This window comes from Erithacus rubecula (genome assembly GCF_903797595.1).
Source record: "Erithacus rubecula genome assembly, chromosome: 8".
Classification (NCBI taxonomy): domain Eukaryota; kingdom Metazoa; phylum Chordata; class Aves; order Passeriformes; family Muscicapidae; genus Erithacus; species Erithacus rubecula.
Genome location: NC_136659.1, coordinates 35,981,699 through 36,009,000, shown reverse-complemented (window position 1 = coordinate 36,009,000; position 27,302 = coordinate 35,981,699). Strand labels below are relative to the sequence as shown.

Sequence of the window (27,302 nt, the reverse complement as noted above, 5' to 3'; positions counted from 1 at the left end):
GGACCCCAAAGGATTCCAGAGACGATCCCCAAAGGATTCCAGAGAGGATCCCCAAAGGATTCCAGAGAGGATTCCAGAGGGGACCCCAAAGGATTCCAGAGGGGACCCCAAAGGATTCCAGAGACGATCCCCAAAGGATTCCAGAGGGGACCCCAAAGGATTCCAGAGAGGATCCCCAAAGGATTCCAGAGACGATCCCCAAAGGATTCCAGAGACGATCCCCAAAGGATTCCAGAGGGGACCCCAAAGGATTCCAGAGAGGATCCCCAAAGGATTCCAGAGAGGATTCCAGAGGGGACCCCACAGGATTCCAGAGGGGATCCCCACAGGGACAGTGATGCTGCTGAACCCTGCACCATCCTGGCTGTGTCACCAGGGAGCCCAGGGGTGCAGGAGGGTGGCACAGGGGGTGCTCCCACCTTGGAGCTCTCACAACCCTAAAAACCCTTCCCCCAACCCCAGCTCCTCTGACAGCCAAGCAAAGGAAAAGGGGAAAAGCTGAGACTGGTTCCCACCTTCTGCTCATCCCAAAGTGCCCCAAGGATCACAGAGCCAAGACCTAATTCCTCTTTCCCTGATCCCACACAGGGGGATTTTCCCTCCAGACCAGAAGGGTTTGTGATTTTCTTCCACTTTTATTTCCCCTGCTGCTGCAAACCCCCTGACTGGTTTTGGATCAAGGGTTTATCCATCAGCCACCCCAGGCCAGGAGCCCAGAGCAGGGCCAGCCCCAGGAGAAACCCATTCCAAAAGGGATTTTCCAGATGTGCAGTGGGAAACCCAACCGAGCTGCCCACACATCTGTCCTGGAGGTGAGGAACTCCAGCCTCCCCTTCCTCCTCTCCCAAAAACAAAACCCAACTGAGTGCTCATGTCCCTGCAACCCTATTAAAAAAAACCCTTAAAACCCATGAGCCTCATCACCTGGACACCCAAAATTCCAGCTTGGGAGAAACAGGATTGACAAAACTCATCCTGAGTCCTTAAAACTGAAATCCAGGCTCTGGGTGCCTCATTTGGGAAATTCATCTTGAGCTACCCTGACCTCACTTACACCTGAGGGCTCTGAAGAATTTAAAGAAATTAAAATGCTGATAAATTATGGAATTACAGTGTGGTTTGTTGGAGGGGACCTTAAAGATGATCCTTCCCCACCTTCCACTGTCCCAGGGTGTTTCAGACTCCATCCAACCTGCTTTGCAAAATTCCAGGGGCAGCCACAGCTTCTCTGAGCAACAAATCTCAGATGGAAAGGTAAAACCAGCTGAGATTTCCCTGGTTTCAATTTCTTCAAGCCACTCAGACTTTTCCTTTTTTTTTCTGACACTTTTTTAAGCCCAGCCAGGGTTCAGAGCCTCCTCACAGAGCTGTGATGCTTTTCCCAGCAGAACCAGGATCTCTGTGGGAACCTGCTGCCTCACCTTACCCTGCTCCTTGCTGGCATGTTGGGATGTGCAATCCACATAATTATCCCAGATCATACCCCTGTCCATGACAAACACAAATTAACATTCCTGAGCTGCCTGTTAATGGCTCCACAAAATCCCCTTCTTTTCTGCAAGAAATTTTACTGCAGAAATTTTATTTTTTCTGCATTCTTTACTGCAGAAATTTTGCACTTCTCAGCCCCAATTTCCTCCATCTTTTACAGAGATGGATCTGCACACTGCAGCATTTTCTAATTTTGAGGATAACCAGGGAAATCTCAGCTGGTTTTACCTTTCCATCTGAGATTTGTTGCTCAGAGAAGCTGTGGCTGCCCCTGGAATTTTCCAAAGCAGGTTGGATGGAGTCTGAAACACCCTGGGACAGTGGAAGGTGGGGAAGGATCATCTTTAAGGTCCCCTCCAACAAATCACACTGTAATTCCATAATTTATCAACATTTTAATGTTGATAACTTTATCAACTTTTTCAAAGCCCCCAGGTGTAAGTGAGGTCAGGGTAGCTCCAGATGAATTTCCCAAATGCAGAGCTGGATTTGCAGCAGCCCCAGCTCTGGGGACAGGGATGTGTTGAGGCAAGCCCAGAGCTGGAGCTGCAATTCCACAGAAGGAAGAAGCTCCTGTGAAACACCTTCCTTGAATGCAGGCAGGTATTTACAGTTATCCCAGCACAAAAAATGCAAAAATTATCTGTTCAGACATGTGGTCTGGCTTGGAAGCACCAGCAGGGTTATGCTGCAAGCCTGGAGAAGTGGTTCAGGAGAAACATTATCCTGCTGGTATCATTACCTCTTTTTTTTTTATTATTATTATTATCATTATTATTTATTTTTTTTCTTTTTTGCCCCAATCCTTAATTTGTCACTATGACTTCCTTTAATCAGGAAGCCTACCTGGGAACTGGCTCAGAATCCCAGGCAGATTGGAATGAGGCATTTTAATGTGCAGGTTACTGACTTGGGAGGGTTTTTATTTCATTTCCAGGCTTGGCAAAATCACTTCATTAAACTCAAGGAGCCTTCAACAGGGAGCTTTTGCACTGGAGTCTATAAATGACCCCCAGTAATGAGGAGAAGGGGAGTTTTCCAACCCAAACCATGCAGTGATGGTGATTCTGTACCACATCCCCCAGCACAGCATTCCCTCAGAATTCCCATTTTCCCCAAGCCAAGGCAGTGCTGGGGGGCTGCTGAGACCCCTGTCCCTGTTTTGTTTTGTTTTATCTGCAGGGATTATGAAAGAAACTGAGAAGTTCCAATTGAAAAAAAAAAAAAAAAAAAAAAAAAAAAAAAAAAAAAAAAAAAAAAAAAAAAAAAAAAAAAAAAAACAAAAAAAAAAAAAAGAAGAAAAGGGAAGAACACCAGAGGTTTGGTATCAGTCTTCAAGTTGTGAGAATTCCCTAAAAAACAAGGGAAGGGCTCACAACAAAATTCACCCCCAGGGCTCCTGAGGGATTTGCTCCTTAGCAGCAGTTCCCAGGAGCACTGGAAATATTCCAGCATGGAATTCCAGCCTGCTTTGGGGTGGAAAGGACATTAAGGGCCAGCCCAGCCCAGCCCTGCCATGGCAGGGACACCTCCCACTGCCCCAGGCTGCTCCTGGGACACTTCCAGGGACCCACAGCTCCTCTGGGAATTCCATCCCATCCCTCCTCACCTTCCCAGCCAGGAATTCCTTCCAAATATCCCAACATCTTAATATCCAAATATCCCAATATCCACAGCTTCCTCTGGGAATTCAATCCCATCCCTCCTCATCCTCCCAGCCAGCAATTCCTTCCAAATATCCCAAAATCTTAATATCCAAATATCCCAATATCCACAGCTTCCTCTGGGAATTCCATCCCATCCCTTCCTCATCCTCCCAGCCAGCAATTCCTTCCAAATATCCCAACACTCCAATATCTCAATATCTCAATACCCCAATATCCACAGCTTCTCTGGGAATTCCATCCCATCCCTCCTCACCTCCCCAGCCAGGAATTCCTTCCCAAAATCCCAACACCCCAATATCTCAATATCTCAATATCCAAAGCTCCTCTGGGAATTCCACCCCATCCCTTCCTCATCCTCCCAGCCAGGAATTCCTTCCCAAAATCCCACCACCCCAATATCTCAATATCCACAGCTTCTCTGGGAATTCCATCCCATCCCCTCCTCACCCTCCCAGCCAGGAATTCCTTTCCAAAATCCCAACACCCCAATATCTCAATATCCACAGCTTCTCTGGGAATTCCATCCCATCCCTCCCCACCTTCCCAGCCAGGAATTCCTTCCCACCACCCCAATATCTCATTTCAATACCCCAATATCCACAGCTCCTCTGGGAATTCCTGGGGCTGTGATTGTGACTGTACCACCTCCCCCAGCACAGCATTCCCCCAGAATTCCCAGTTTCCCCATCCAAGGCAGAGTGCCAGCCCTGTGGGTGATGCCAGCCCTCAGCTGGGGACACTGGTGTCAGGAATGGCACAGCAGATGGCACCAGTGCCAGCCCTGCCAGAGATCCTGCACTGCAGCCACAGGGAAAGGTGACACCAGGACAGAGCCTGAGAGCAGGTCACAAACCCCCTCCTCACAAAGCACATCGTTGTTTTCAAGAGTTACAAAGATCATTTTGGGGTTGTTTTTTTTCCCTGCTGTGGGAGTTGTTGCCCTCCCAACTCCTGAGTTACTCCTTCTGGGTTCCCCTTCACAGTCACAGCATCCCACCAGGAAAATCACCTGGATTTCAGCCCCAGGGTTTGGAGAGGGTCCCCAAAAGCAGGAGGGAAGGATCCCACTGCTGCTGGCCCTGCCAGTGCACCCCCATCCCCTCCATCCCTTGGGCTCACTCCCTGCTGGAATTCAGGGATCAAAGCAGGGCAGTGTGGAAGGTGGGATTCAGATTCCAGGTTCAGAATTCCAGGTGCATTTACATCCCTGCAATCTGGCCCCAGCCAGGGAACAGGGCAAAATGTCCTGCTGGAAAACCACCAGCACCCAAAAATATGTCACCAAATGGGATGATGGAATGGTTTGGGATGGGATGGAGCTGAAGTTCATCCCCTGCCATGCCCAGGGACACCTCACATTATCCCAGGCTGCTCCAGCCTGGCCTTGGACACTCCAGGGATCCAGGGGCAGCCACAGCTGCTCTGGGAATTCCCTGCAATATCCCACCCATCCCACCCCTCTGGCAGTTCCAAGCCATTCCCCCTTACCCTGGACCAAACACAGGACAAATCCAAACCCACAAACCTGACCAAGCTCTCTGCTGAGCTGAAGAACCCCAAATGAAAAGCACAGCAAGAGCAAAGTAAGGAACTGTGAATATTTGAGTGCAAAATCTAAACACACAGCACTGCCCCACTCTCCATTCCTGACCTCCCACCACAAACACATCAACCAGAAGGGGACATAAACCAGATCTGTGTGGGACAGGAATAAATTTGGGTCTGAAATGAGGGGCATCTGCTCTTTGTAATGGCAAACAGCAGAGATCTGGCCCCTGAGCAGAAGAGACAGGGAGAGCCTGCACCCAGCTCCATGCAGGAAACTTAACTCAAACCAGAGTGGCAGCAGCAGCACACTCTGAGCTCAACACAAATTAAATGTAAATGGAGCTCTTCTGAAAAAGAAAACACAGGAAATATGCAGGATGAGGCTGATTACTCAAGAGGAGCTACCACAGGGACTGGATTTCCATCCTTCCTGAAAATAAATCAGGAATTGCATGTACACAAATCTGACTCTGAGGCTAGAATATAGAAAGCTTTTATAGGCATGGCTAAAATATTTATTATAGAGGTCTGGAGCTGTAAGACAGACTGTGATATAATTAAAAAAGGATTGTGCTGTGCTGTCATCTATCATGCCCTAAAAAATGGGAGAGTGTTGCAAGAGCCTGGGAAAAGAGAGAGTCTCACCTCAAATCATTGCTGAGACCCCCAAAATTCACTGAATATATAATAATAATTCAAAATTATTAATGCCATTAATAGATAATGATAAGAATTATCATAATAATAAAAATGAAGCCATAACACCAGTAAGAAGGAAAATAAAATGTGTTTGGACCCCCTGCATGTTAATTTACACAAACAAAAGGTGGCCAAAGCCCAGCTCATCCCCTGCTAAAGCCAGTCCTGGATCAAGGATCACTAAAGCCAGGCTCACATTTGCTTAACAGAAGCTTTTCCCTCTCCTGCTGAGTGGGAGCAAGAAGCAAAATCCCCAAAACATCCTAAATTCATTTATTTTCAGAGGGAACTCATTTAGGGTAAGAGCTTTAATTCCCTGCTGATGCCAAACCCTGAAAATTGGAAATTCAGGATTTTTTTTGCACAGCTCTGGGCTGGCACCTCCACCTTTGCTGCTCCACAGGGGTGACAGGACACCCTGGAATGTGGCTCCAGGAAGGGCTGGGAAAATATTTTGGATAAATAGAGCCCCACACATCCCAAAAACACCCCTTGTCTGGGAGCTGGGTTTGGAGAATCCCAGGGAAGGCTGATAATTCCAGGGAAAACTGACAATTCCAGAGCTGGCCTCAGACTCAGAGCAGGTGGCTGCTCCAGATGGTCCCAACCCCAAAAACCTTTAGGGAACCAACTCCTGATTTTATTCTTTCCCTGGTTTTTTGGGGTTTTGGGTGTTTTATCTGCAGGGATTATGAAAGAAACTGAGAAGTTCCTACTCAAAACAAAACAAAACAAAACAAAACAAAACAAGACAAAACATGGCAGGGACACCTCCCACTGCCCCAGGCTGCTCCTTGGACACTTCCAGGGACCCACAGCTTCTCTGGGAATTCCATCCCATCCCTCCTCACCCTCCCAGCCAGCAATTCCTTCCAAATATCCCAAAATCTCAATATCCAAATACCCAAATAGCCCAATACTCCAATATCCCAGTATCACAGTACTTCAAAATCCCAATATCCCAATATCCCAATACCCAAATATCCCAATATCCAATATTCCAATATCCCAATATCCCAATATTCCAATATCCAAAAATCTCAATATCCAAATATCCCAATACTCCAATATCCCAGTATCACTGTACTTCAAAATCCCAATATCCTAATACTCCAATATCCCAATACTCCAATATCCCAGTATCACAGTACTTCAAAATCCCAATATCCCAATATCCTAATACTCCAATATCCCAATACACAAATATCTCAATACCACAATACTTCAATATCCCAATATCCAAATATCCCAATATCCCAATATTCCAATACCCCAATATCCCAATACCCCAATATCCCAGTATTCCAAAATCCCAATATCCCAGCATCACAATATCCCAAAATCCCAATATCTCCATATCCCAATATCTCCATATCCCAATATTCCAATATCCCAATATCCCATCTCTCCCTGCTCAGCTTCAATTTGAAGCAGAGAATAAAACATCTCTGTAACAATGGCAAAGACAACTATGTCATTTTTCTTTTTCAAATACAATTATTAAATAGCATCTCCAGCTTCCCAGGGACAGGAGTTTTCCAGGCACGTTCAGATCCAATATTTGCCAGGAAAATAAACCCCCAGAGGGAGTTTAGTGTGAGCTGGCCAGGCAGGGAATGTGCAGAGGGCACATTGGAATATAATCCCACCCAGACTGAGCAGGGTTAGGGGCTGGCACAGGAGATCAGGAAGGTGAAACTTCCCAGATTCCTGATTTTCCTTAATTAAGCAACACCAACACAGAGATTTCCCCAAAATCAGGATATTTTTGGATCAACAGTGCCTCACACAACCCAAAAGCAGCTCCTGGACAGAAAATCTAAAATTGCAAAGGGCAGAGGGAGAAAATTTTTGTTCTTGGGGTGCCCCAAAGTGTTCCCTGCCAGGAGATGCCAGCTGAGTGGAATTATTGTGATTATTCCTCTCCCTGTGCTGAAAATCTGAATGACAATTAAATTTACTTATTAATTTATTCAATGAATTTACTTCTCAGTTTCCATGCCCCTGATTACAGGGCACAAAAAGCAACATTCAGTGTCCCTCCAGCAGCTCCATTCTGCAAACAGGCCAAACCACCCCAATAAATAACCACAGAAATAATAAATACAGCTCCAAGCAAAACCTCCTTTTCCCCAAATTTGGGGCACTGGTGTCCCATCTCTCCCAAAAACTGCTCCAATCCCAAAGTGTGCTGCCAGCTCTCTGCTGCACAGCTGAGCAGAACAATGCCAAAAAATTGAGATTTATTACCATTTATTGGGATTTATCCCAGTGCACAGTCAATAACAGCTCAGCATGGAGCAGTTTTTGTCCTGATAAGCCTAAATTTGGGGGGATGTGGTGGAAGTTTAAGGAATTGAAAAACTCAAATTGATAATTGATTTCATGTGTTTGAGGCTGCATTAAAAAGTATTTGCTGGGATTATTTTCGTAAGGACACCCATTCAGTTGGATTAATTACCCTCATGTGTTAGTATTCCAAATACAGCCAGAATAAAAGTAATTAAACAATCCAGCTCAACAATGAGCTGGATGTTAATAAAATAATGAATAAGTAATAATTAAGTAATAATTATAAGTTGAAAAAATTCTATATATAAATAAAAAATAAATATAAATACCTAAATATATAAAACAAATATAAAATATATAAATAAAATAGAAATCTATATTAAAATTAAATAAGAGCCATTATATAATAATTATAATAATAAAACATATATAAATAAAAATAAGAAACATTTTAAAATAAAAATATACAATATAAAAATATTACTGGGAAATTATCCTTTTTTTACCCCTAAATTACTTAAGGGCCATGCAAGCAAAGCTGTGCAGAATACAGACTGGCAGGGATAACACTGTCTGCAGGGGAAAAACACCCAAAAATTGGATTTATTTTGGCAGAGCAGCATTAAATTATGGAAAAGAAGGTGAGGAGGAGAAGGAGAAGAAGGAGAAGGAAACAACCATTGGAAGGGAGGTGGCCAAAGGAAAGGAATACACAAAATAAAGGAACATTTTCAGCATTTTCAGGAGCCACTCTGGCTGAAAATACACTGAGATTGGATGAGTTCAACTCCTCCCATCTTCAGATTCTAAAGCACAAAAGAATAAAAATCTATAAAAATCTATCAACTGCTGGGATGGAGAAAATGAAGAGATGAGAGGTGTCACAAATAACAGCAAACATGAATTATTCCAGCATCAGGGAGGATTTCACCAACTAGATCCAAACAAAAAAATCAAAATATTTACACCTCCAGAGTCCTGAGCACTTGGAAAGGTGAAGGAAACACGAGGGAGGCACTGCCACACACCAGGCTCCAAATGGGGGAAAAAGGGAAGAAAACATCCTTTCTAAACACCAAAGGAACAGAATGAAAAGAGAAAAAAAGAATAAAACCAATAAATCAGAGAAATTCAACATACAGGATGAGACAACAGAGAATCTGTTCACACCCAAACCTTAAAATAAACCCCAGTTGTGCTGGCAGTGCTGAACAACAAAATAAGAGAGAAAGGTCCATTCCCTGGCTGGGAACAGCTGAATTCCCTTTTCCCTGGTTTTAGCAGCTTTGGAAATCCCAAAATCCCAAAAAAATCCCAAAATCCCAGAGTTCAGGGGAAAGCTCTGCACACCCATCCTGTGAGGACAACCCCACAAATTCCTGCATCACCCTGAGGGATAAATTCATTTCCCCAGGGATTTGGGTACCACACCAACCCTCTGGGCTGCTCTGAGGGGTTTCACCTCCAAGCTCCATTTTCTACCAAAATTCAGGTGACAAAATCCAAAATGAAGGTGACCAAATCCAAAATTAAAACTCTCAGTTGAACCTTTCTGTGCTCAGCAGGAGCTTTTTTCACTCTGTTTTTTACCCACCAGGAGCTCTGCTCTTCCCCAGCTCCCAAATAAATCCCTGGATTGGGGAAATCCTATCCCAGGCCTGCATCACCTCCCAAAAATCAGATTACACAACTCTCCCCTGAATAACAACATTTAAAATAAAAGCATCTCCATTAGAGGCACACACCCCTCATCACTCTCAACATCTCTGCTGCAATTCCAGCTCCAATATTCCCACATAAAGACAAAAATAACAATAATTTTTCCTCTTAATAGTAGCAATAAATAATTTGCTTGGGGAGTTGGATGTGTCTCTTGAAAGGAGACATTTCCAGAGACAAAAATCTCTTTATTTGGGTGAGAAAGGTGACTGCAGCAGCAATTCTGACCATCCCACATTAAAAATCCTACACTGCATTTTTTACCACTCCAGTGCTGTACTTGAATGAGCTCCTGCTTTATTTTTCCCTGGATTTTCTACTCCAAATGATTCCATTCCAGGCTGCTTGCTCCCCATTTTTGTTTGGGAAATTGCTGATCCATCAGCTGTTAATTAGCATTAATTCTGCTGCTGCCTCCCTCCCTCCCCACTCATTTCCCAGAAGAAATGGGATCCATGAACAAAGTTCTGCTTTTCCCATTATTCCACTCACTTTATGCACAAATGTTGGGATAATGGAGTTTATTCAATCTTATTTGAGGTTTTTTTCTGCCTTTCTGGTTCAGGAGTTATCAGGAATTACTTGATGTTTAAAAGGGAATTTTGGGGATTTGATGGATTTGAACACATCCTATTTTAGGTTGGAATGCTGTTTTAAGGAAAGGGAAACTCTCATATGAAGGTAAAAAATATAAATTTATGACATTTAATGAACCATTGCCAGCCAAACCCAAGGCACTGCCCTGATTACACTGAATTTTAAAAACTATTAAACAATTCCTGATGGAACTGGGGTGGGACATCACTCCAGCCCTGCACAGAGTGCAGAAAATCATTTAGGGGGATTTTCAGACTGGTTCCACCTCAAAAAATACAATAAAATAAAATAAATCCACACAACATAAAAACTCCAATCTGTTTTCCAGATGATTTAACCATTAAGTGAAAGGCCAGTAAAAATCTGCCTAGGATTTAAATTGGGTATGACCAAGTGAAATAAATGGTTGTTCATGTAACATAAACCCTGCACAAAACTACCACAAGCCAGGGACTCTGGGAATAAAAAGATGTTGCTTATTAAAATGAAAAAGAAAAAAAAATTAAAAGGTTTTATATTTTCATATGAGTTGAGCACTGAGAGGGGAAGAAGGGAAGAATCCAGTGTAAAGCTAAAAAGTCTGCTCAGAAAAGTTTGTAAGCACAATTGTTGCTTTATTTATTAAATAAAGCTTTTTTTTTTATTATTTTGCAGGAGTTCTAGTGTTGTAGGAACTCCTGTAAAATCAAAAAGGAGTTTTTATTATAAAGGAGTATTTAGTACAAAAGGAATTTTTGCAGAGGGACTGTTAACACCTGGATAAGTGACATTTTCCAGAGATCAAAATGTGACCCAAAAGCAGGAAAAATGACATCAGAGCTACCCAAGATTTCACAAACAGCCAAGGAAACAAAGTGAGAACAGCACTGGGTTCTCCTGGCAGAATAACAGACCCTGCTCACACATCCCAGCCAAAAACCAGGAGATGGAGAGTGGAAAAACAATCCTAATAAATAATCCTAATACACAATCCTAATAGAAAATCCTAATAAATAATCCCAGCTTGATAAAAATGTGGTAGAAAACATCACTTGGTTCATCACAGGCTGCCAGACAAGGGAGCTGTGGCAGTGAAAATCTGAATTCACAGAAATCCTTCTGAAATCACATCATTCCCTGAAGAGGGATCCTGGGAATTGGGAATTTTAAACTTTCTGTGCTGACCCCCCAAAAATCACTGCTTTTAACCTGAAACTGTAAAGAAAGCTTCCAAAATTGAATAATAAAACTAGAATAATGAATGTATAGTTTAAATAAAAGTGTGTAACATCACATAATAAAAAAACTTATAATTAAAAATTTTGAAATATAGTCATTTGTAAATAACAAAATAATCCCAGCATTCCAGACAGGTTTGGGTCAGTGGGACCTTAAATCCCATCCCATGGCCAGGGATATTTTACACAATTATTCCAGCCTGGCCTGGGACACTTCCAGGGATGCAGGGGCATCCCATTCTCTGGGAATTCCATCCCAAAATCCCACCTAAATCCACCCTTGCCATTGGCAGCACTGGCCACAGCCCCTCCAGGACAGCAAATCCAATTTTTGGGGATTTTTCTTCTTTTCCCCACGTTCCCATTGGGATGAATTTCCATCCCACACCCTCCAGATCCCTCCTCCTCCACCCCAAGCACACAAACAGCCCAGTTCAGCCTCCCACTAATGCAGAAAAATGTTAAACCCTGCTCCCTAATGAGGTGGATTTGCTGGTGGCATGTTGATATTTCTGCAGCCACATTCCCTCCCACGGAGTTCCAAGAGAAGCAGAGAGCTGAGCTGGGCTGGGAATGTCCTGGAATGTGCCAGGAATGGGGCAGGGACAGCACCCCCAGCACCCCAACCCTGGCTGGGCACAATCCCCCAGGGAAGGAGCAGCACTGACATCTCCAGGGATGGAGGCTGGCCAGAAAAAATCCATAAATCTGCTTTTTTAATCACTGCCTGAAGCATTTATCACTATTATTAGCATTATTATTATTGGTATGGTGCACTGAGATGCTGCTGCTTCCAGCTCCTGGGAGGAAAGACAAAGTTTTGACCCAAAATTTGCTGATCTGGGGGATGAGCAGAAAACAAAAAAAAAAAAAAAAAAAAAATCTCTGATTGAAAAGAGGAGGGAAAAGGCAGAATTTGGGCACCTTGAGAAACAAAACTGGGTGACTGCTGAGTGCAGAGGGTGAGTGTGGAGCTGCCAGAGGATCCCCAGGACAAGGTCACAGGGCAGGAGCAGCCCCATCCAGCCCTGAGCAGTGTTTTGGCTACACACACTGAAGGTCTCCCTGTTTTCCCTGCTATCTCTGTGGGAAAATCCTGCAGGAAAATGTGGTTAAAAGGGGTAAAAACGTGGCTGTGCTGTGAGCCCCTGAGCTTCCCAGCAGGAATTCTCAACGAGGAATTCCCAAACCCACTGTTTCTAAAATGGGATTAATCCAAACCTGCATTTCCCAGTGTTAAACAGGAGGTGCTTTTCTCCTTCCACTTCTTTTGAGTGAAATGTTTTTGTGTGACATATTTTTGTGTGACATATTTTTGTGTGACGTATTTTTGAGTGACATATTTTTGTGTGACATATTTTTGAGTGACATATTATTTTTGAGTGACATATTTTTGTGTGACATATTTTTGTGTGACATATTATTTTTGAGTGACATATTTTTGTGTGACATATTTTTCTGTGTGAAATATTTGGGCACAGCAGCAGCAGCAGCTGGGATGTGGTACCCAAACAGGTTAAAAGATTAACCAGGTGTTATTTGTGATGTTTCAGTGCATCTGTACATTTATTTCTGGGCTGTTTCAGTACCAGAACAAGGAGCACAAGCAATGCTCTGGTTCTTGCACCTCGAGTATCCCCAAGCACTTCCTCAGAGCACCTCAAACAATTCTAACAATTCCAACAATTCCCTGAATGCCTCACAAGTGCATCGGGGCCGTTTTCACTCCACTTGCTGCACAGAAGGGATAATTCACCTTTAACAAAGATCTGCCATCAGACAGAAAATAAACACCAGCAAAAACCAAACAAACAATAGCTCTGAGCTTTCCAAATAAAATTCCTTTTCCCTTTCAGTTGTGCAACCTTTTGTCCCCGAGCCAGCAGAGAATTTTCACTGCCACAGAAGAATTTCATGCTTAATCAATTTTTTGCCTGGCTGGTGTTTGTAGGTATCTCAGCTCCTCCTGTTCCCTGCAAACCCAGCTCAGGATACCAAGGATGCAGCAGACAAATGGTTTTCCTGTTGGGAATTTATTTGCATCCCCTGGCTGCTGCTGGATCCTGAACTGCTCATGGGGATTCTTGCACAGTTTATTTTGTGTCCTAATTGAAGCACTTGGATGGGTCAGGATCATTCAGCTCCTCCTGCTCAGAACAGGCTGCACTTCCAGGAACACTCCCAGATTTATATAAAACACCTCTTGCTGCCACACCAGGGCTGGGAGAGCTGGGAATGGTCCCAAGGAGCTGGAGATGCCTCAGGCAGCAGGAAAGGTCCCAGTCCCACAGCTGAGCCCAAACCCTGTGTGTGATTCCCCCTAATCCACACCAAGGCTGAGATCAGCTCCCTGAGCTGCTCCCTTTGATCTGGATCCCACTGAGTGTGGGCAGCACAACAAGGCAAACAGCCCTGAGCAAACCAGGTATCACAGCACTGAAGGAGTTAAAAGCACAATTCAAAATTTTAAAATTATTAAAACAGAATTTTAAGATTTTTGAAGAATTTAAATACTGTGTTTTCTGCATTTCCTTCATCTGGCCAGGCACAGAATCATGGAATTGTGGAATGGTTTGGAAGGGACACTTCCACCATCCCAGGCTGCTCCCAGCCCCTCTCCCTCCTCACAGCTCCTGAAAAATTCATGGAGAGAAAACACCCATCAAACACAAAACTTCTTGTTTTATTTAGCAAGAGCAGCATGCATTTGTCACACTCAAATACTCATTTAGATGATCAAGAGAACAGGAATTTGCAGCTGAAGCTCTGAGACAATTCCTGGGGATGATCTGACAACTCCCAGACTATTCCAGGAAGCTGCAATTTTTTAGCCACCAACTCACTGCAGCTACCTGTATCACACAAGGATCAAATTAATTACCAAAATTAATTATCAAAAGGACTCTGCAGAGAGCTGTGCCCACAGAGCAACATGTGGCACCAGTGCCATGAAAAATCACTCCTGAGCCAGGGATTTTTGTAGGGATGGCACAACCCTCCAACCCTCCAAAGTGTGGCTGCACTGCTCAATCTGCTTCCCATCACAACTCCTCCTGCCATAATTCATCCCAGTGCCACCCAACCTGCTGCCATGGAGGGGGAAGAATAAATGGAATTAATTATTATTGACAATTCCAGTGTTAGGCTTCTCTTAGCTGGGAGAGACAAGTTCAGTGCTCAGCCAATATCCCTGGGAGAGAGCACAGGCACACAGAGGCTCCCCCACACACACTCAACATCAAAGCTCCTGTTTGAGCAGGCTTGAAGTTAAATATTTGTGATAGTTAATTTATTTGATCATCTGCACTTGCAAGGCTCAGAGCTGGGCAGAGAGGCCTTTGAAGCACTCCCAAACACAGTAAATTACTGGGAACCTTTGTCAGAAAAGTGCTGTATAAACTCAGCCAAGCCATTTCCAGCCCTTCCAGGCCCTCTGGAAAACGGTGCCACCCGAAATTTCAAATTTTAGATTTCAAATAGCCCAGGTGGGACTGGGATATTTCTCTGTCCTCTGGAAAGCAGGACAAGGGGAAACACAGGGGGCCATGCCAGGATGTTGGATGGATGAACAACCAGCATTTCTGGACTGAACAATTTGCTTCTTCATTGTAATTACTGGCTTCTGAAAGACTTCAGCAACTTTGCCAATTTGTACAACCCTCTATTCTCTGCTCTTGGCCTCCACTGTGCAGTCATTCTGCAGACAAACAAGGAACAGATGTACAATCTAGAGCTGCCCCAAGTCCTTTTATAGTAAAGCATTTCTGGCCAAACAATATATATTAAAAAGAAAAAGAGAGAAAGAAATGAAGAATTTCTGTATTTTTTAAGGTGTCTCTCACAACTCCCAAACTCACACGCTGAAAAATCTGCAATTTCTTTGTATGATTCTGGAAGGCTCCAGAATATTCTGTCCTTGCTAACACCCACAGGGAGATCAGCTGGAGCTGCCCACAAACTTTGGGGACACCAAGGGCACTTTGGGGGCTCCTGCTGCCATCACCAACCCCCCCTGCCCCAGGACACAACCTCTGAAAGGGCAGGGACAGAATTCCAGAGTGGCTTTGGTTGGAAGGTTGGATAATAATTAAGGATTATCCAGTGCTATGGGCAGGGACACCTTGGACTGTCCCAGGCTGCTCCAAGCCCTGTCCAAGCTGTTCTGGAAAACCTTCCAGGGATCCAAGGGCAGCTCAGCTTCTCTGGAAATCCATCCCAGCCAGGAATTGCTTCCCAAAAAAGTCCATCCTATGGGAAGCCATTCCCACTGTCCTGTCTGCAGTTAACACCACTCACACAAGGTGAGGAGGGAAATCCCAACCTCTGAGAGATGCCCTGTGGATCCTCCTGCCATGGGATCCTTCCCTGGGAGTGCTGTCCCAGGGCAGGACAGATCCCATGGCCAGGACAGATCCCAGGGGCAGGACAGATCCCAGGGCAGGATCCCAGGGCAGGACAGATCCCAGGGCAGGACAGATCCCAGTGCAGGATCCCAGGGCAGGACAGATCCCAGGGACAGGACAGATCCCAGGGACAGGACAGATCCCAGGGGCAGGACAGATCCCAGGGCAGGACAGATCCCAGGGCAGGACAGATCCCAGCACAGATCCCAGGGGCAGGACAGATCCCAGGGCAGGATCCCAGGGCAGGACAGATCCCAGGGCAGGACAGATCCCAGGGACAGGACAGATCCCAGGGCAGGACAGATCCCAGGGACAGGACAGATCCCAGGGCAGGACAGATCCCAGGGACAGGACAGATCCCAGGGACAGGACAGATCCCAGGGCAGGACAGATCCCAGGGTCAGGACAGATCCCAGGGTGGCCAGCACAGCTCCCAGGGTGGCCAGCACAGCTCCCATGGCCAGCACAGCTCCCAGAGTGGCCAGCACAGCTCCCAGAGTGGCCAGCACAGCTCCCAGGGTGGCCAGCACAGCTCCCATGGCCAGCACAGCTCCCAGGGTGGCCAGCACAGCTCCCAGGGTGGCCAGCACAGCTCCCAGAGTGGCCAGCACAGCTCCCAGAGTGGCCAGCACAGCTCCCAGAGTGGCCAGCACAGCTCCCAGGGTGGCCAGCACAGCTCCCAGGGTGGCCAGCACAGCTCCCAGGGTGGCCAGCACAGCTCCCAGGGTGGCCAGCACAGCTCCCAGGGTGGCCAGCACAGCTCCCAGAGTGGCCAGCACAGCTCCCATGGCCAGCACAGCTCCCATGGCCAGCACAGTTCCCAGGGTGGCCAGCACAGCTCCCATGGCCAGCACAGCTCCCAGGGTGGCCAGCACAGCTCCCAGAGTGGCCAGCACAGCTCCCAGAGTGGCCAGCACAGCTCCCAGAGTGGCCAGCACAGCTCCCAGAGTGGCCAGCACAGCTCCCAGAGTGGCCAGCACAGCTCCCAGAGTGGCCAGCACAGCTCCCATGGCCAGCACAGCTCCCATGGCCAGCACAGTTCCCAGGGTGGCCAGCACAGCTCCCATGGCCAGCACAGCTCCCAGAGTGGCCAGCACAGCTCCCAGGGTGGCCAGCACAGCTCCCAGAGTGGCCAGCACAGCTCCCAGAGTGGCCAGCACAGCTCCCATGGCCAGCACAGCTCCCAGAGTGGCCAGCACAGCTCCCATGGCCAGCACAGCTCCCAGGGTGGCCAGCACAGCTCCCAGGGTGGCCAGCACAGCTCCCATGGCCAGCACAGCTCCCAGGGTGGCCAGCACAGCTCCCATGGCCAGCACAGCTCCCATGGCCAGCACAGCTCCCAGGGTGGCCAGCACAGCTCCCATGGCCAGCACAGCTCCCATGGCCAGCACAGCTCCCATGGCCAGCACAGCTCCCAGGGTGGCCAGCACAGCTCCCAGGGTGGCCAGCACAGCTCCCATGGCCAGCACAGCTCCCAGAGTGGCCAGCACAGCTCCCATGGCCAGCACAGCTCCCAGAGTGGCCAGCACAGCTCCCATGGCCAGCACAGCTCCCATGGCCAGCACAGCTCCCAGAGTGGCCAGCACAGCTCCCATGGCCAGCACAGCTCCCAGGGTGGCCAGCACAGCTCCCAGGGTGGCCAGCACAGCTCCCATGGCCAGCACAGCTCCCAGGGTGGCCAGCACAGCTCCCATGGCCAGCACAGTTCCCAGGGTGGCCAGCACAGCTCCCATGGCCAGCACAGCTCCCAGGGTGGCCAGCACAGCTCCCATGGCCAGCACAGCTCCCATGGCCAGCACAGCTCCCAGAGTGGCCAGCACAGCTCCCATGGCCAGCACAGCTCCCAGAGTGGCCAGCACAGCTCCCAGAGTGGCCAGCACAGCTCCCAGGGTGGCCAGCACAGCTCCCATGGCCAGCACAGCTCCCAGGGTGGCCAGCACAGCTCCCAGAGTGGCCAGCACAGCTCCCAGGGTGGCCAGCACAGCTCCCAGGGTGGCCAGCACAGCTCCCAGGGTGGCCAGCACAGCTCCCATGGCCAGCACAGCTCCCAGGGTGGCCAGCACAGCTCCCAGAGTGGCCAGCACAGCTCCCAGAGTGGCCAGCACAGCTCCCATGGCCAGCACAGCTCCCAGGGTGGCCAGCACAGCTCCCAGAGTGGCCAGCACAGCTCCCATGGCCAGCACAGCTCCCATGGCCAGCTGTGCCCAGGTGTCCCAGCATTGGGGAGCTCTGGGAGCAGCACAGCTCCTGCTCCAGCACAGCCAGGCAGGGCTGCAGGGCCCAGCCCTGGAGGTCCAGCCCAGCCCAGCCCCCATGAGAGGAGCACTGACTGCAGCACAATGCCCCTATTCTGCAGCTTTATGAATATCCTCCCCAAATGTATGTTTAGGGCCGTGCAGGCCCCACAGACAACACTTGTTTTGTTAAAGAGATCCCAGGCTAAACTGAGCACCAGCACACGCTCAAGTTGTGCAATCTGTTACTCAGAGCACAGCATCTCCAAGTTTGACACATCAGCCAAGTCCTCCTGCAGTGGAACACTCTGAAAGGTTTGGTGTCAGCAAGAGGCAAAGCCTGGCACAGCTCATGCTCTCCAGTGTATCCCTGCAGAATTCTGGGCATTTGGGGTATTGGAATTATGGAGCAGAGCAGGGTGAGAGCTGGGAGTGAGAACAGGGGTGCACATCACAGACCTTCCACCACCCCCAGATCACAGGATCAGGGGTATCAGAGCTGGAAAGGACTCATGGAGCCATGGATCCCAGCCTGGGCATCCCTGGGAGCAGAGTCCAGCACTCCTGGAGCTGCCAGTGCCTTTCCCTGAAACCCAGCCTAAACTGGAGCAGAACTGGGAACATGGCATGTGGGCAAGGTCACAACCCTGCTGTGAGCACATGAGGGGATGGAAACCTGCTCAACCCTCCAGAACTGAAACCAGGATGTGATAAAGGGGAAATTCCCACCTTTTAACAGCTCCAAGCACTGTTACCTGACCAGCCTGAGCCCTTTGGCCCCAGGGATGCTGAGATTTTCTCTAACCCAAATATAAATCCAACTGAGCAAGCTGGTGTCACTTATTTCCCATACCCAATTCCCACATGGGCTCTCCCAAACAAAGAAAACAACAATCCAGCTGAGTTTGTCTAAAATGTGGCTGCACACTGCTCACCACAGCCAGCACTGCCTGTGAGCACACTGCAAACTGCTCTGCTGCTTTTTAACTCTAATCTGCTCCTGACCAAAGAAAAATCCCATTTACACCTCCCAGCAGAGAAAAAAAAAAAACCCTCCAGAGCCACAGCTCCAGCCTCCTGCTGTCCCCACACCTTCCCAGGACACGGAAAGGGAGCAGGAAAACCAAGCCCTGCTCGTGTCTGGCTTCCTGCACAGAGGAAATGTTTTGATCCTGATCACAAAATGCTTAATTCAAACCCAAGAGGCAGCCCAGATGCTTCAAAATAAACTGAAGTGCTGCTGCATTAGCATCTTCTGCATAATTCATGTGCTGGTGCTGGGGAGGTCACAGTGCCAGGGCTCCAGCATGGATTGCTGCAGGCACAGGCAGTGCCAGCCTGCCCTGCCAGAGCCCCAGAAACCTGGGATATTCCCAAAAACTCTGCCCTGCATCCCTGAGTGCCCCAGGACAGGGCTTGGGGCAGCCTGGGATAGTGGGATGTGGATGGGATGGGAACTGGGAACTGGGATGGGGAATTGGGATGGGATGGGGAATTGGGATGGGAACTGGGATGGGAATTAGCATGGAAACTGGCATGGGATGGGAATAGGGATGGGAACTGGCATGGGATGGGAATTAGAATGGAAACTGGGATGGGAATTAGCATGGAAACTGGCATGGGATGGGAATAGGGATGGAAACTGGGATGGGAATTAGCATGGGAATTAGCATGGAAACTTGCAAGGAAACTGGCCTGGGATTTAAAGCCCCTTGCAAGCCAGGCCACTCTGGAATTCTGTCCCTCTGGCCTCCTGCCTTTCCCAAGGTTGTGTCCTGCTGCTCCAGGGGTTGCCCGTGGTGTCCCCAAAGCTAGGTGGGAGATTGGGCAGGAATTCCTGGCTGGGAGGGAGGGCAGGTCCTGGCACAGATTCTCAGAGCAGCTGTGGCTGTCCCTGGATCCCAGCAAGTGTCCCAGGACAGGCTGGACAGGGCTTGGAGCAGCCTGGGACAGTTTTGGTGCAAAAGTGGCACCAAACTCTCCTGCTGGACATCACCAACCCCAACAACTGGTGCAGCAGAACCTGCAGCAGAAGCCAGGGGATGTGACATTGCCTGTGCCCTGAATCCCAGTGGCACCAGTGCTGGGGCACAGACCTGCCCAGGGACCCTGGGCAGCCACCTCCCCACTGCCACCACCCAAGAGAGCAGCACAAACCACTGGGTCAGCAGAGGAAAGCAAAAGCAAAACTGCAAAACATCCCCCTCTGCCAGGGATTCTCCCCTCCAAGGGAACTCTGGGCTCTATCCAGCCCCTTCCCAGCACAGAAAGCTCCAAACCCAAAGAGTGTTTGGGGAAAGGCAGGGATGGCTCAGGGTTTGCTCTCAGTAACCTCCCAGTGAGCAAACTACAATCTGAAAGTGAATGTCAAAGGTTGCTTTCACTTTAGGATGGATCTCGACGAGAAATGAGGAGGAAAATAAAAACCAGCTGCTCCTGCAAGGTCATTCACCCCCCCCAGGGATGAGGGGACAGATTTAAACCATTCTGACACACTGAGAAGAGAAAAAAACACTCTTTCAGTAGGTGCTGGACTCAAGATGAGAGCAGGAGATTGCCTGGACCCTGTTAAAGCAAAGGCTGGTGATGATCCCACATGGAACAGCTGCAAGGAGCACCCAAAATTCCAGCAGGGAAAAACACTCCCCTTCCCCAAACAGCCACACAAACACAGTAATCCAAATTCCCATCCCAATCCCCATCCCAATTCCCATCCCATTTATTGATAATATATATACAATAGAATAATAACAATAATATAAATACACAATATAACAATAATTATTGTTGTGCCAATAATTGGCATGCACACCTTCACATGGGTGTTTCATCCCAAAAAAGCATTTTGGAATCTTTAAGAAATTGCCAGGATGATTCACAATCTCTGCCCAACAATCCAAAAATACAGTAAAAACACTAATGTACTTCTGAAAATGTTGGTTTGGGTTTGCTCTCTGCTGAGTTTTGCTGTTCAGAGGGAGAAGTTTCTGTGCACTTTAAAACCTTCTCATGCAGCAGGAAAAGCTAAAGTGATTTTAAAATGAAAGACTGAGGGCAGCCACCCGTGGCTTCAAGTCATTCAATCACCAATCAAAAACTACTCAGGAGCTACTGATGTATTTAAGATTGCCTTGTGAACTCTGAATTTCACCTTGCACCTCTCCAATTCTTTCTTTAGCATCACCCATGACATGGAGTAGGGCACGAGACACCATTTACACCTCAGGGCCAGCTCCTGCACAACCTTGCTCGTGGAGACAAAATAAAAACAATAAAAAACCCCTTTATCTTGCACACAGGGTTAAGGAAGTTGATGGAGAAGTTTGATAAAGTTGAGAGGAAAGTTTGATAAAGTTCAGTGCTCAGGAAAGAGGATGGGGCAGGTTAAAGGTAAAGGCAGAGGTTTTGCTTGACCTGTGGTTTTTTTCACCCCAAACAAAATTTAATGTGTGATTAAGAGGGTTCATCCTTCCACCATCATCTAAATTGGGGGGATTATTTGGCATGGAAAATCTTCTTGAAGTCTCCCAGGTTTCCAGGAGCTGAAATTCATTTTAGCAGGGTTACCAGCAGCTAAATATCCCCCACAGTACCCTCGTGTTCCAGACACTCTGAGGAAAAAATCAGTTTTACAGAAATGTTCTCCTGTGATGTTTGGGTGGAAAAACTTACAGATGCCATCCCCTGACTGAGAAAGCAGCTGGGCAGGAGTGTCAGCACCCAGCACTGCTGTGCACTTCACCCCTCTGAAATACACACATATATGTATTTAACAGGGGGATTTATTAGGTTTTCTTCAAGCAAAACAGTCCCTGCCCCCACCACTTCAACAAGACCTTGAGGAAAAACTTCAGTGGCAGAGCTGAGGCCTGAACAAGGAAAGAGACCTGGATTCTGGAAAGCAAAAATCTCATTTTGCTGAAGATTCCCAAACCCACTTTAGTGCCTCTCACCTCCCAACACCAACTCCCACCTGTACCAGGTATTTCAGGATCTCCACTCAAACCCACCCCAAGGGAATTCTGTTCCATTTAGGGATCACAAATCCCACAAAAGCTCATCCTATCCCACAGATATCTCCTGTTGTGCTCCATAATGATTTGCAGACCCTAAACCATGCATATATCTATTTTATAAAACAATGCCTAATATATCTGATAGACAATGAGAAAGGAGAACAGCTGGGAAACATTAAGAGTTTTCACACTGAGCTTCCAAAATTCTTCAGCAGGAGACACCCAAATTCTGCCTTCCCTGGGATGGAAAATGATGCTGGGACCCAGTGGGGAGAAGGGAATTCCAGCAGAGGGGACAAGGGAATTCCTGCAGAGGGGACAAGGGAACTCCAGCAGAGGGGACAAGGGAATTCCAGCAGAGGGGACAAGGGAATTCCTGCAGAGGGGACAGGGGAATCCCAGCAGAGGGGACAGGGGAATCCCAGCAGAGGGGACAGGGGAAGGCCAGCAGGGGGGACAGGGGAAGCCCAGCAGGGGGGACAGGGGAAGCCCAGCAGGGGGGACAGGGGAAGCCCAGCAGAGGGGACAGGGGAAGCCCAGCAGAGGGGACAGGGGAAGCCCAGCAGAGGGGACAAGGAAACTCCAGCAGAGGGGACAGGGGAAGCCCAGCAGGGGGGACAGGGGAAGCCCAGCAGGGGGGAGATGCTCCTGTGGCACAGCAGGAACAGGTAGGTGCAGGAGCAGTTCCCTCAGCCCCCACCCCACAGCAGCAGGCACAGAGGAGCCCTTTGTGGAGCCCAGCCCCACTGGCAGGGGTAAGAGGATATTTCCTGTCAGCCTCAGCACAGATTTGTAATCCAGCAGTCAAATGATGTCAATCACAGCTCATTAGGCAGCGATTTCCCCTGCCAAGCCTGGCCTGGCTGCTTCCTGCAAACCACGTGGAGCTGCAGACGTGCAGGGGTTGGGGAGACCACCCTGCAGAAGGAGCTGGAAACTTGGGATTCACTCCCACGGCTGCCACCCCCTGCCATGGATGCTTCTGGCACCCCTGGTGTGCTGAGATGTGCTGTCCTCACTGAGCAGACACGGGGTGGCCACCAGAACCCAGGATTTGTGCCCAGGGTGAAGGCAGGGAAAGATCCAGCAGAGCTGAGGAGAGAGCACTGGGGAAGGGACAAGGCTGGGATGTTCCTAAGGGAATGTGACAGAGTCAGAGCCAGAGCTGAGAGCCAGCACAGCCAAACTGGGAACTTGATGGCAAAACTGGGAAGGGACAAGGCTGGGATGTTCCTAAGGGGATGTGACAGAGTCAGAGCCAGAGCTGAGAGCCAGCACAGCCAAACTGGGAACTTGATGGCAAAACTGGGAAGGGACAAGGCTGGGATGTTCCTAAGGGGATGTGACAGAGTCAGAGCCAGCACAGCCAAATCAGGAACTCGGTGGCAAAACCACACCATGACTTCCTTGACTTCACATTCTTGTGCAATTCTGAGAGAAAGGGAATTATTTCACAGGAAAATGGAATTATTTCACAGGAAAAGGGAATTCACATCAGTTGGAGAGGATGGAAGAAACAGCACTCGGCTTACAGACCGAAACCTGGATCTCTCTTGGGTTCTCCTCCACATTTTCCTCCCTGAAGTGCATCCCATCAAATGCATCTTCCTGGAACACACACACAGAGCCAACCCTCACCAGCACAGACTCAACACAAGAACCACAGCAGTGCCAAAAACAGCACCAGGGGACATGGAACACCCTGATGAGACTGCCCAAGAGGAGTGACACAGCCAGTGGCATCACTGTCCCTCCCACTGGCTCAGGACATCCTCGGGACTGCTGATGGCACAAGGAGCACTGATTTGAGATCTTCACCCAAAAAAACATGACCTGGAGCAGTGCACATCATCTCCTGCAATTCATGCACTTCAAGGAGGATCAGGAGGCAGGGAGGTGACAGGGTGTGCTCCAGGTGACCAGGTGGGGTTCCAGGTGACCAGGTGGGTGCTCCAGCTGGACAAACCACAGCACCAGAGCCCTTTCTCAACACAAAATCCTCTGACAACCCAGCAAACACGAGCTGGCACACATCCATCACCTCCAGACACAACATCCCCTGGCTGAAGGGACTCCAGAGATCCTGGAGCAGCATGTCTGGAGTGGGAAAAAATAAATCAGCTCACGGCACTCATGGTGAAATCATGGCCAACCTGTGCTCTCCTCGTGGTTTGGAGGTCCCTGCTCTGCACAAGGGGAGAGAATAAAAACTTCCAAACACACAGGAGGGACCTCTCCCACACAGAAATGGGCACAACCCTCCCAGCATGAGGACTCGAGACCTGCACACAGCAACTCGACATGTTCAACATCCAAACCAGCCCTGGGAATTTCATTAGAGAGATGAAAATTGGTATTGTCAGCACAGCCCTGCAGGACCTCACCAGGGCTCAGTGTGCCAGCAGTGCCTGTGCCAGGCTAATTTCTTAAGACAGCACAGAAGGAAGGTGAGATTTAGTCTTATAACCTTCAGCATCTCCTTCTTCATACTCCCATCACCTCCTGACTAATCCTCTCTCCCCACAGAAAACATTCCTCATGGTTTTTCCCCTTAATCATTCCTTTCTCGTTAGTCCCTGCACTTCTCCTTCCTACCCCACTCTGGGGTTTGACCAGTGGCACAGTCATCTCTGCCTCAGAGCCACAGAGAAAACAAAATAATAACAGCCAGGCTGTTTATTCTTCCATCAACTGCTCAGATATTTCCTGGAAGCTGCAGCAGCACCAGCCATCCCTGGCTGGCTGCAGGAACAGCATGAAGGTGATTTTTTGGCGGTGTTTGAATCTCTTCCTGCAGCTTCTCCCAGCGCAGGAATAAATCAGAGGGGGAAAATCATCCCACAGCGTGTTTGTACAGACTGTCCACCTGCAATCCCTCCAGCAAAGCTGCAGCACTCATCCTCCCAGCCGTAATGAAGTGCAATTGAAAGCCAGAAGGTGCCAAACACATGGGGAAATGTCAGGCTGGGTGCTGTTATCTCCCGTGCTGACCTTACACGATCGTAGCGCTGCCTTTTACCGATGCCATCCATCAGCCTAACCCAAACCCACCGATCTCCTCCGCACACCGCAGAGCCAGGATTCCTTCTGGCGCTTCCAGAGCAATGCAGACTCGGTTCTGAGCCATGTGGGAGCATCTCCCATCCCCAGCACGACCCCCGACAAGAGCAACGCGGCACCCGGCTTTCCTCCACCGCGCCGAATAATCGCAACATCCCACTCGCCATTTGGCTCGTCAGTGGGGGTTCCTGCCTGAATAGGCTTATTCTTTTCTTAGACACGATAATCTAATTGGGTCTAACCAGAAATAATCCCCAACACACAGCAGTTGTGAATCCCCGCCCGGCGCTCCGGGGAGCGGGGAATGGCCCCGGCCCCGCAGCGAGCCAGGGCACGGCACGCACATGGAGCAGCCGCCGCTCCCCCTGCGCCCCTTCCACACGCCAACGTGGCTGCAAGGGCAAAAATAAAAGCACGGCGGAGAGGAGATGGGGCGCGACAGCCCCTAAGGTCTGCGGGGAGAGCTCAGCGCTTCCCGGCATGAAAACCCCGGGGGGAATGGGAACACCGCGATGGATGGGACAAGGACCGGGGTGTCCCGGGGAGAAAGAACGGAGGAGAGAAAGCCCGAGGTGTGCCGGGGGTGCACGGCAGCGGGGTGGCACTGGCTGAGCCGCGGTATCCCCGGAGGAGCAGCGATGAACCCGCAGAAGCCGCGGTGTCCCCGGAACAGCAGCGGTGTCCCCGGCAGAGGAGCGGTGTCCCCCAAACAGCCGCGGTGTCCCCGGAACAGCAGCGGTGTCCCCGGCAGTGGAGCGGTGTCCCCCAAACAGCCGCGGTGTCCCCCAAGCAGCCGCGGTGTCCCCGGCAGTGGAGCGGTGTCCCCCAAGCAGCCGCGGTGTCCCCGGCAGTGGAGCGGTGTCCCCCAAACAGCCGCGGTGTCCCCGGCAGAGGAGCGGTGTCCCCCAAACAGCCGCGGTGTCCCAGGCAGTGGAGCGGTGTCCCCCAAACAGCCGCGGTGTCCCCCAAGGAGCCGCGGTGTCCCCCAAACAGCCACGGTGTCCCCCAAACAGCCACGGTGTCCCCCAAGCAGCCGCGGTGCCCCAGGCAGAGCCGCCCGCCGCGGGCTGCGCTCCGCAGCCCCAAGACGCGCCCGGGCCGGGGCTCGGCGGCTCCGGGAAGGGCTGCGGAGACAAAGAACCCCGGCCCGTCCCGCCGCCGGCACCGCCCCGCCGAGCCCACCTGTGCCCGGCCGCGGCTCCTTCCCGAGCCAACTTTGCTGCGCTCCGCTCCCCCCTTCCCTTCCCCTCCCCTCCGCGCCGCCCTCAGACAATGGGGCCGCCGCTCACCAGCACCACGGCGAAGCGCTCCTCCAGCTCTCCGGGCTCGGGCATGGGCAGCTTCAGGGGGACGCTGTGCGCCCTCAGCTCCGTCTGCTGCGCGTCCACGCTGCCCGCGTTGCCCATGGCGGCCTGAGCTCCGCGCTTCTCCCCGCGCTCCGCTCCGCGCCGCTCCGCCCGAGGGCCGGGCGGGCTCCGCGCCGCTCCGCGCTGCCCGGGCCGCCCGGGCTCCGCGCCCCGCGCTCGCCCCTCAGCGCCGCGGCCGCTCCGCCGCGCCGCCGCCCGTCATGGCTCGCCGCCCTCGCCCTCCTCCTCCTCCTCCTCCCCGCGGGGCGGGCTCGCTCCGGCTCCGGCTGCGGCTCCGGCTCCAGCCCCGGCTGCGGCTCCCCCGCATTGCCGCCCGCACAAAGCCCCGCTCCGCCCCCGGCCCGCGGCGCCATGGGACTCGTAGTCCCGCTGCTGGCCGAGGGGAGGGAATGCCTGGAAAAGGGTGGGGAAGAGAGGGGAAAATAGGGGGAAGGGGTGAGGGAGACCCCGCCGCCTCCATTTTGCCTCTGGTGCCGGCCGGGAGTGAGGGGGCGCCGGGGATGGTTTGCACTGAGGGGAGCGAGAGCGGAGATTCGGGAGAAATCCTTCCCTGGCAGGGTGAGGGGCCTGGCACAGGGAATGGTTTGCTCTGAGGGCAAGGGGAGAGCGGAGATTTGGGAAAAAATCCTTCATTGGCAGAGTGGAGGGTCTGGCACCGAGCAGCTCTGGATCCCTGGCAGTGCCCAAGGCCAGGCTGGACGGGATGGTGGAAGGTGGCCCTGGGGTGGCCCTGGATGGGCTTTGATGTCCCTTTAGATCCAAGCCAGTCGGGGGTTCTGTGCTCTGATTAACTCCAGCGCTTTGCTATGCAAAGCCGTGGTCCTGCTGCTCACCGAAAGGCTGTAGGTGGCCCAGGACAGGGGCCACATTGGTCGGGATTGATCCCCGTGGATTCGGGACAAACCAGGATTGATCCCCGTGGATTCGGGACAAACCAGGACTGATCCCCGTGGATTCGGGACAAACCAGGACTGATCCCCGTGGATTCAGGA

The 27,302-nt window shown here is 50.1% G+C and overlaps 1 protein-coding gene across 5 annotated transcripts in view; it reads right to left on the bottom strand.

The window, feature by feature from the left end:
• Nucleotides 1–26,544, bottom strand: part of FMNL2 (formin like 2) — a 110,724-nt gene extending 84,180 nt beyond the window's left edge. For 4 of the 5 annotated variants that reach the window (XM_079310868.1, XM_079310870.1, XM_079310869.1 and 1 more), the window contains exon 1: nt 26,233–26,543. In XM_079310868.1, the coding sequence (XP_079166994.1) occupies nt 26,233–26,349 (117 nt within the window). In that variant the 5' untranslated portion in view covers nt 26,350–26,543. Of the gene's footprint in view, nt 1–26,232 lie in introns of all 5 variants that reach the window. The other variant, XM_079310867.1, reaches the window with a different exon arrangement.
• Nucleotides 26,545–27,302: the final 758 nt, after the last annotated feature.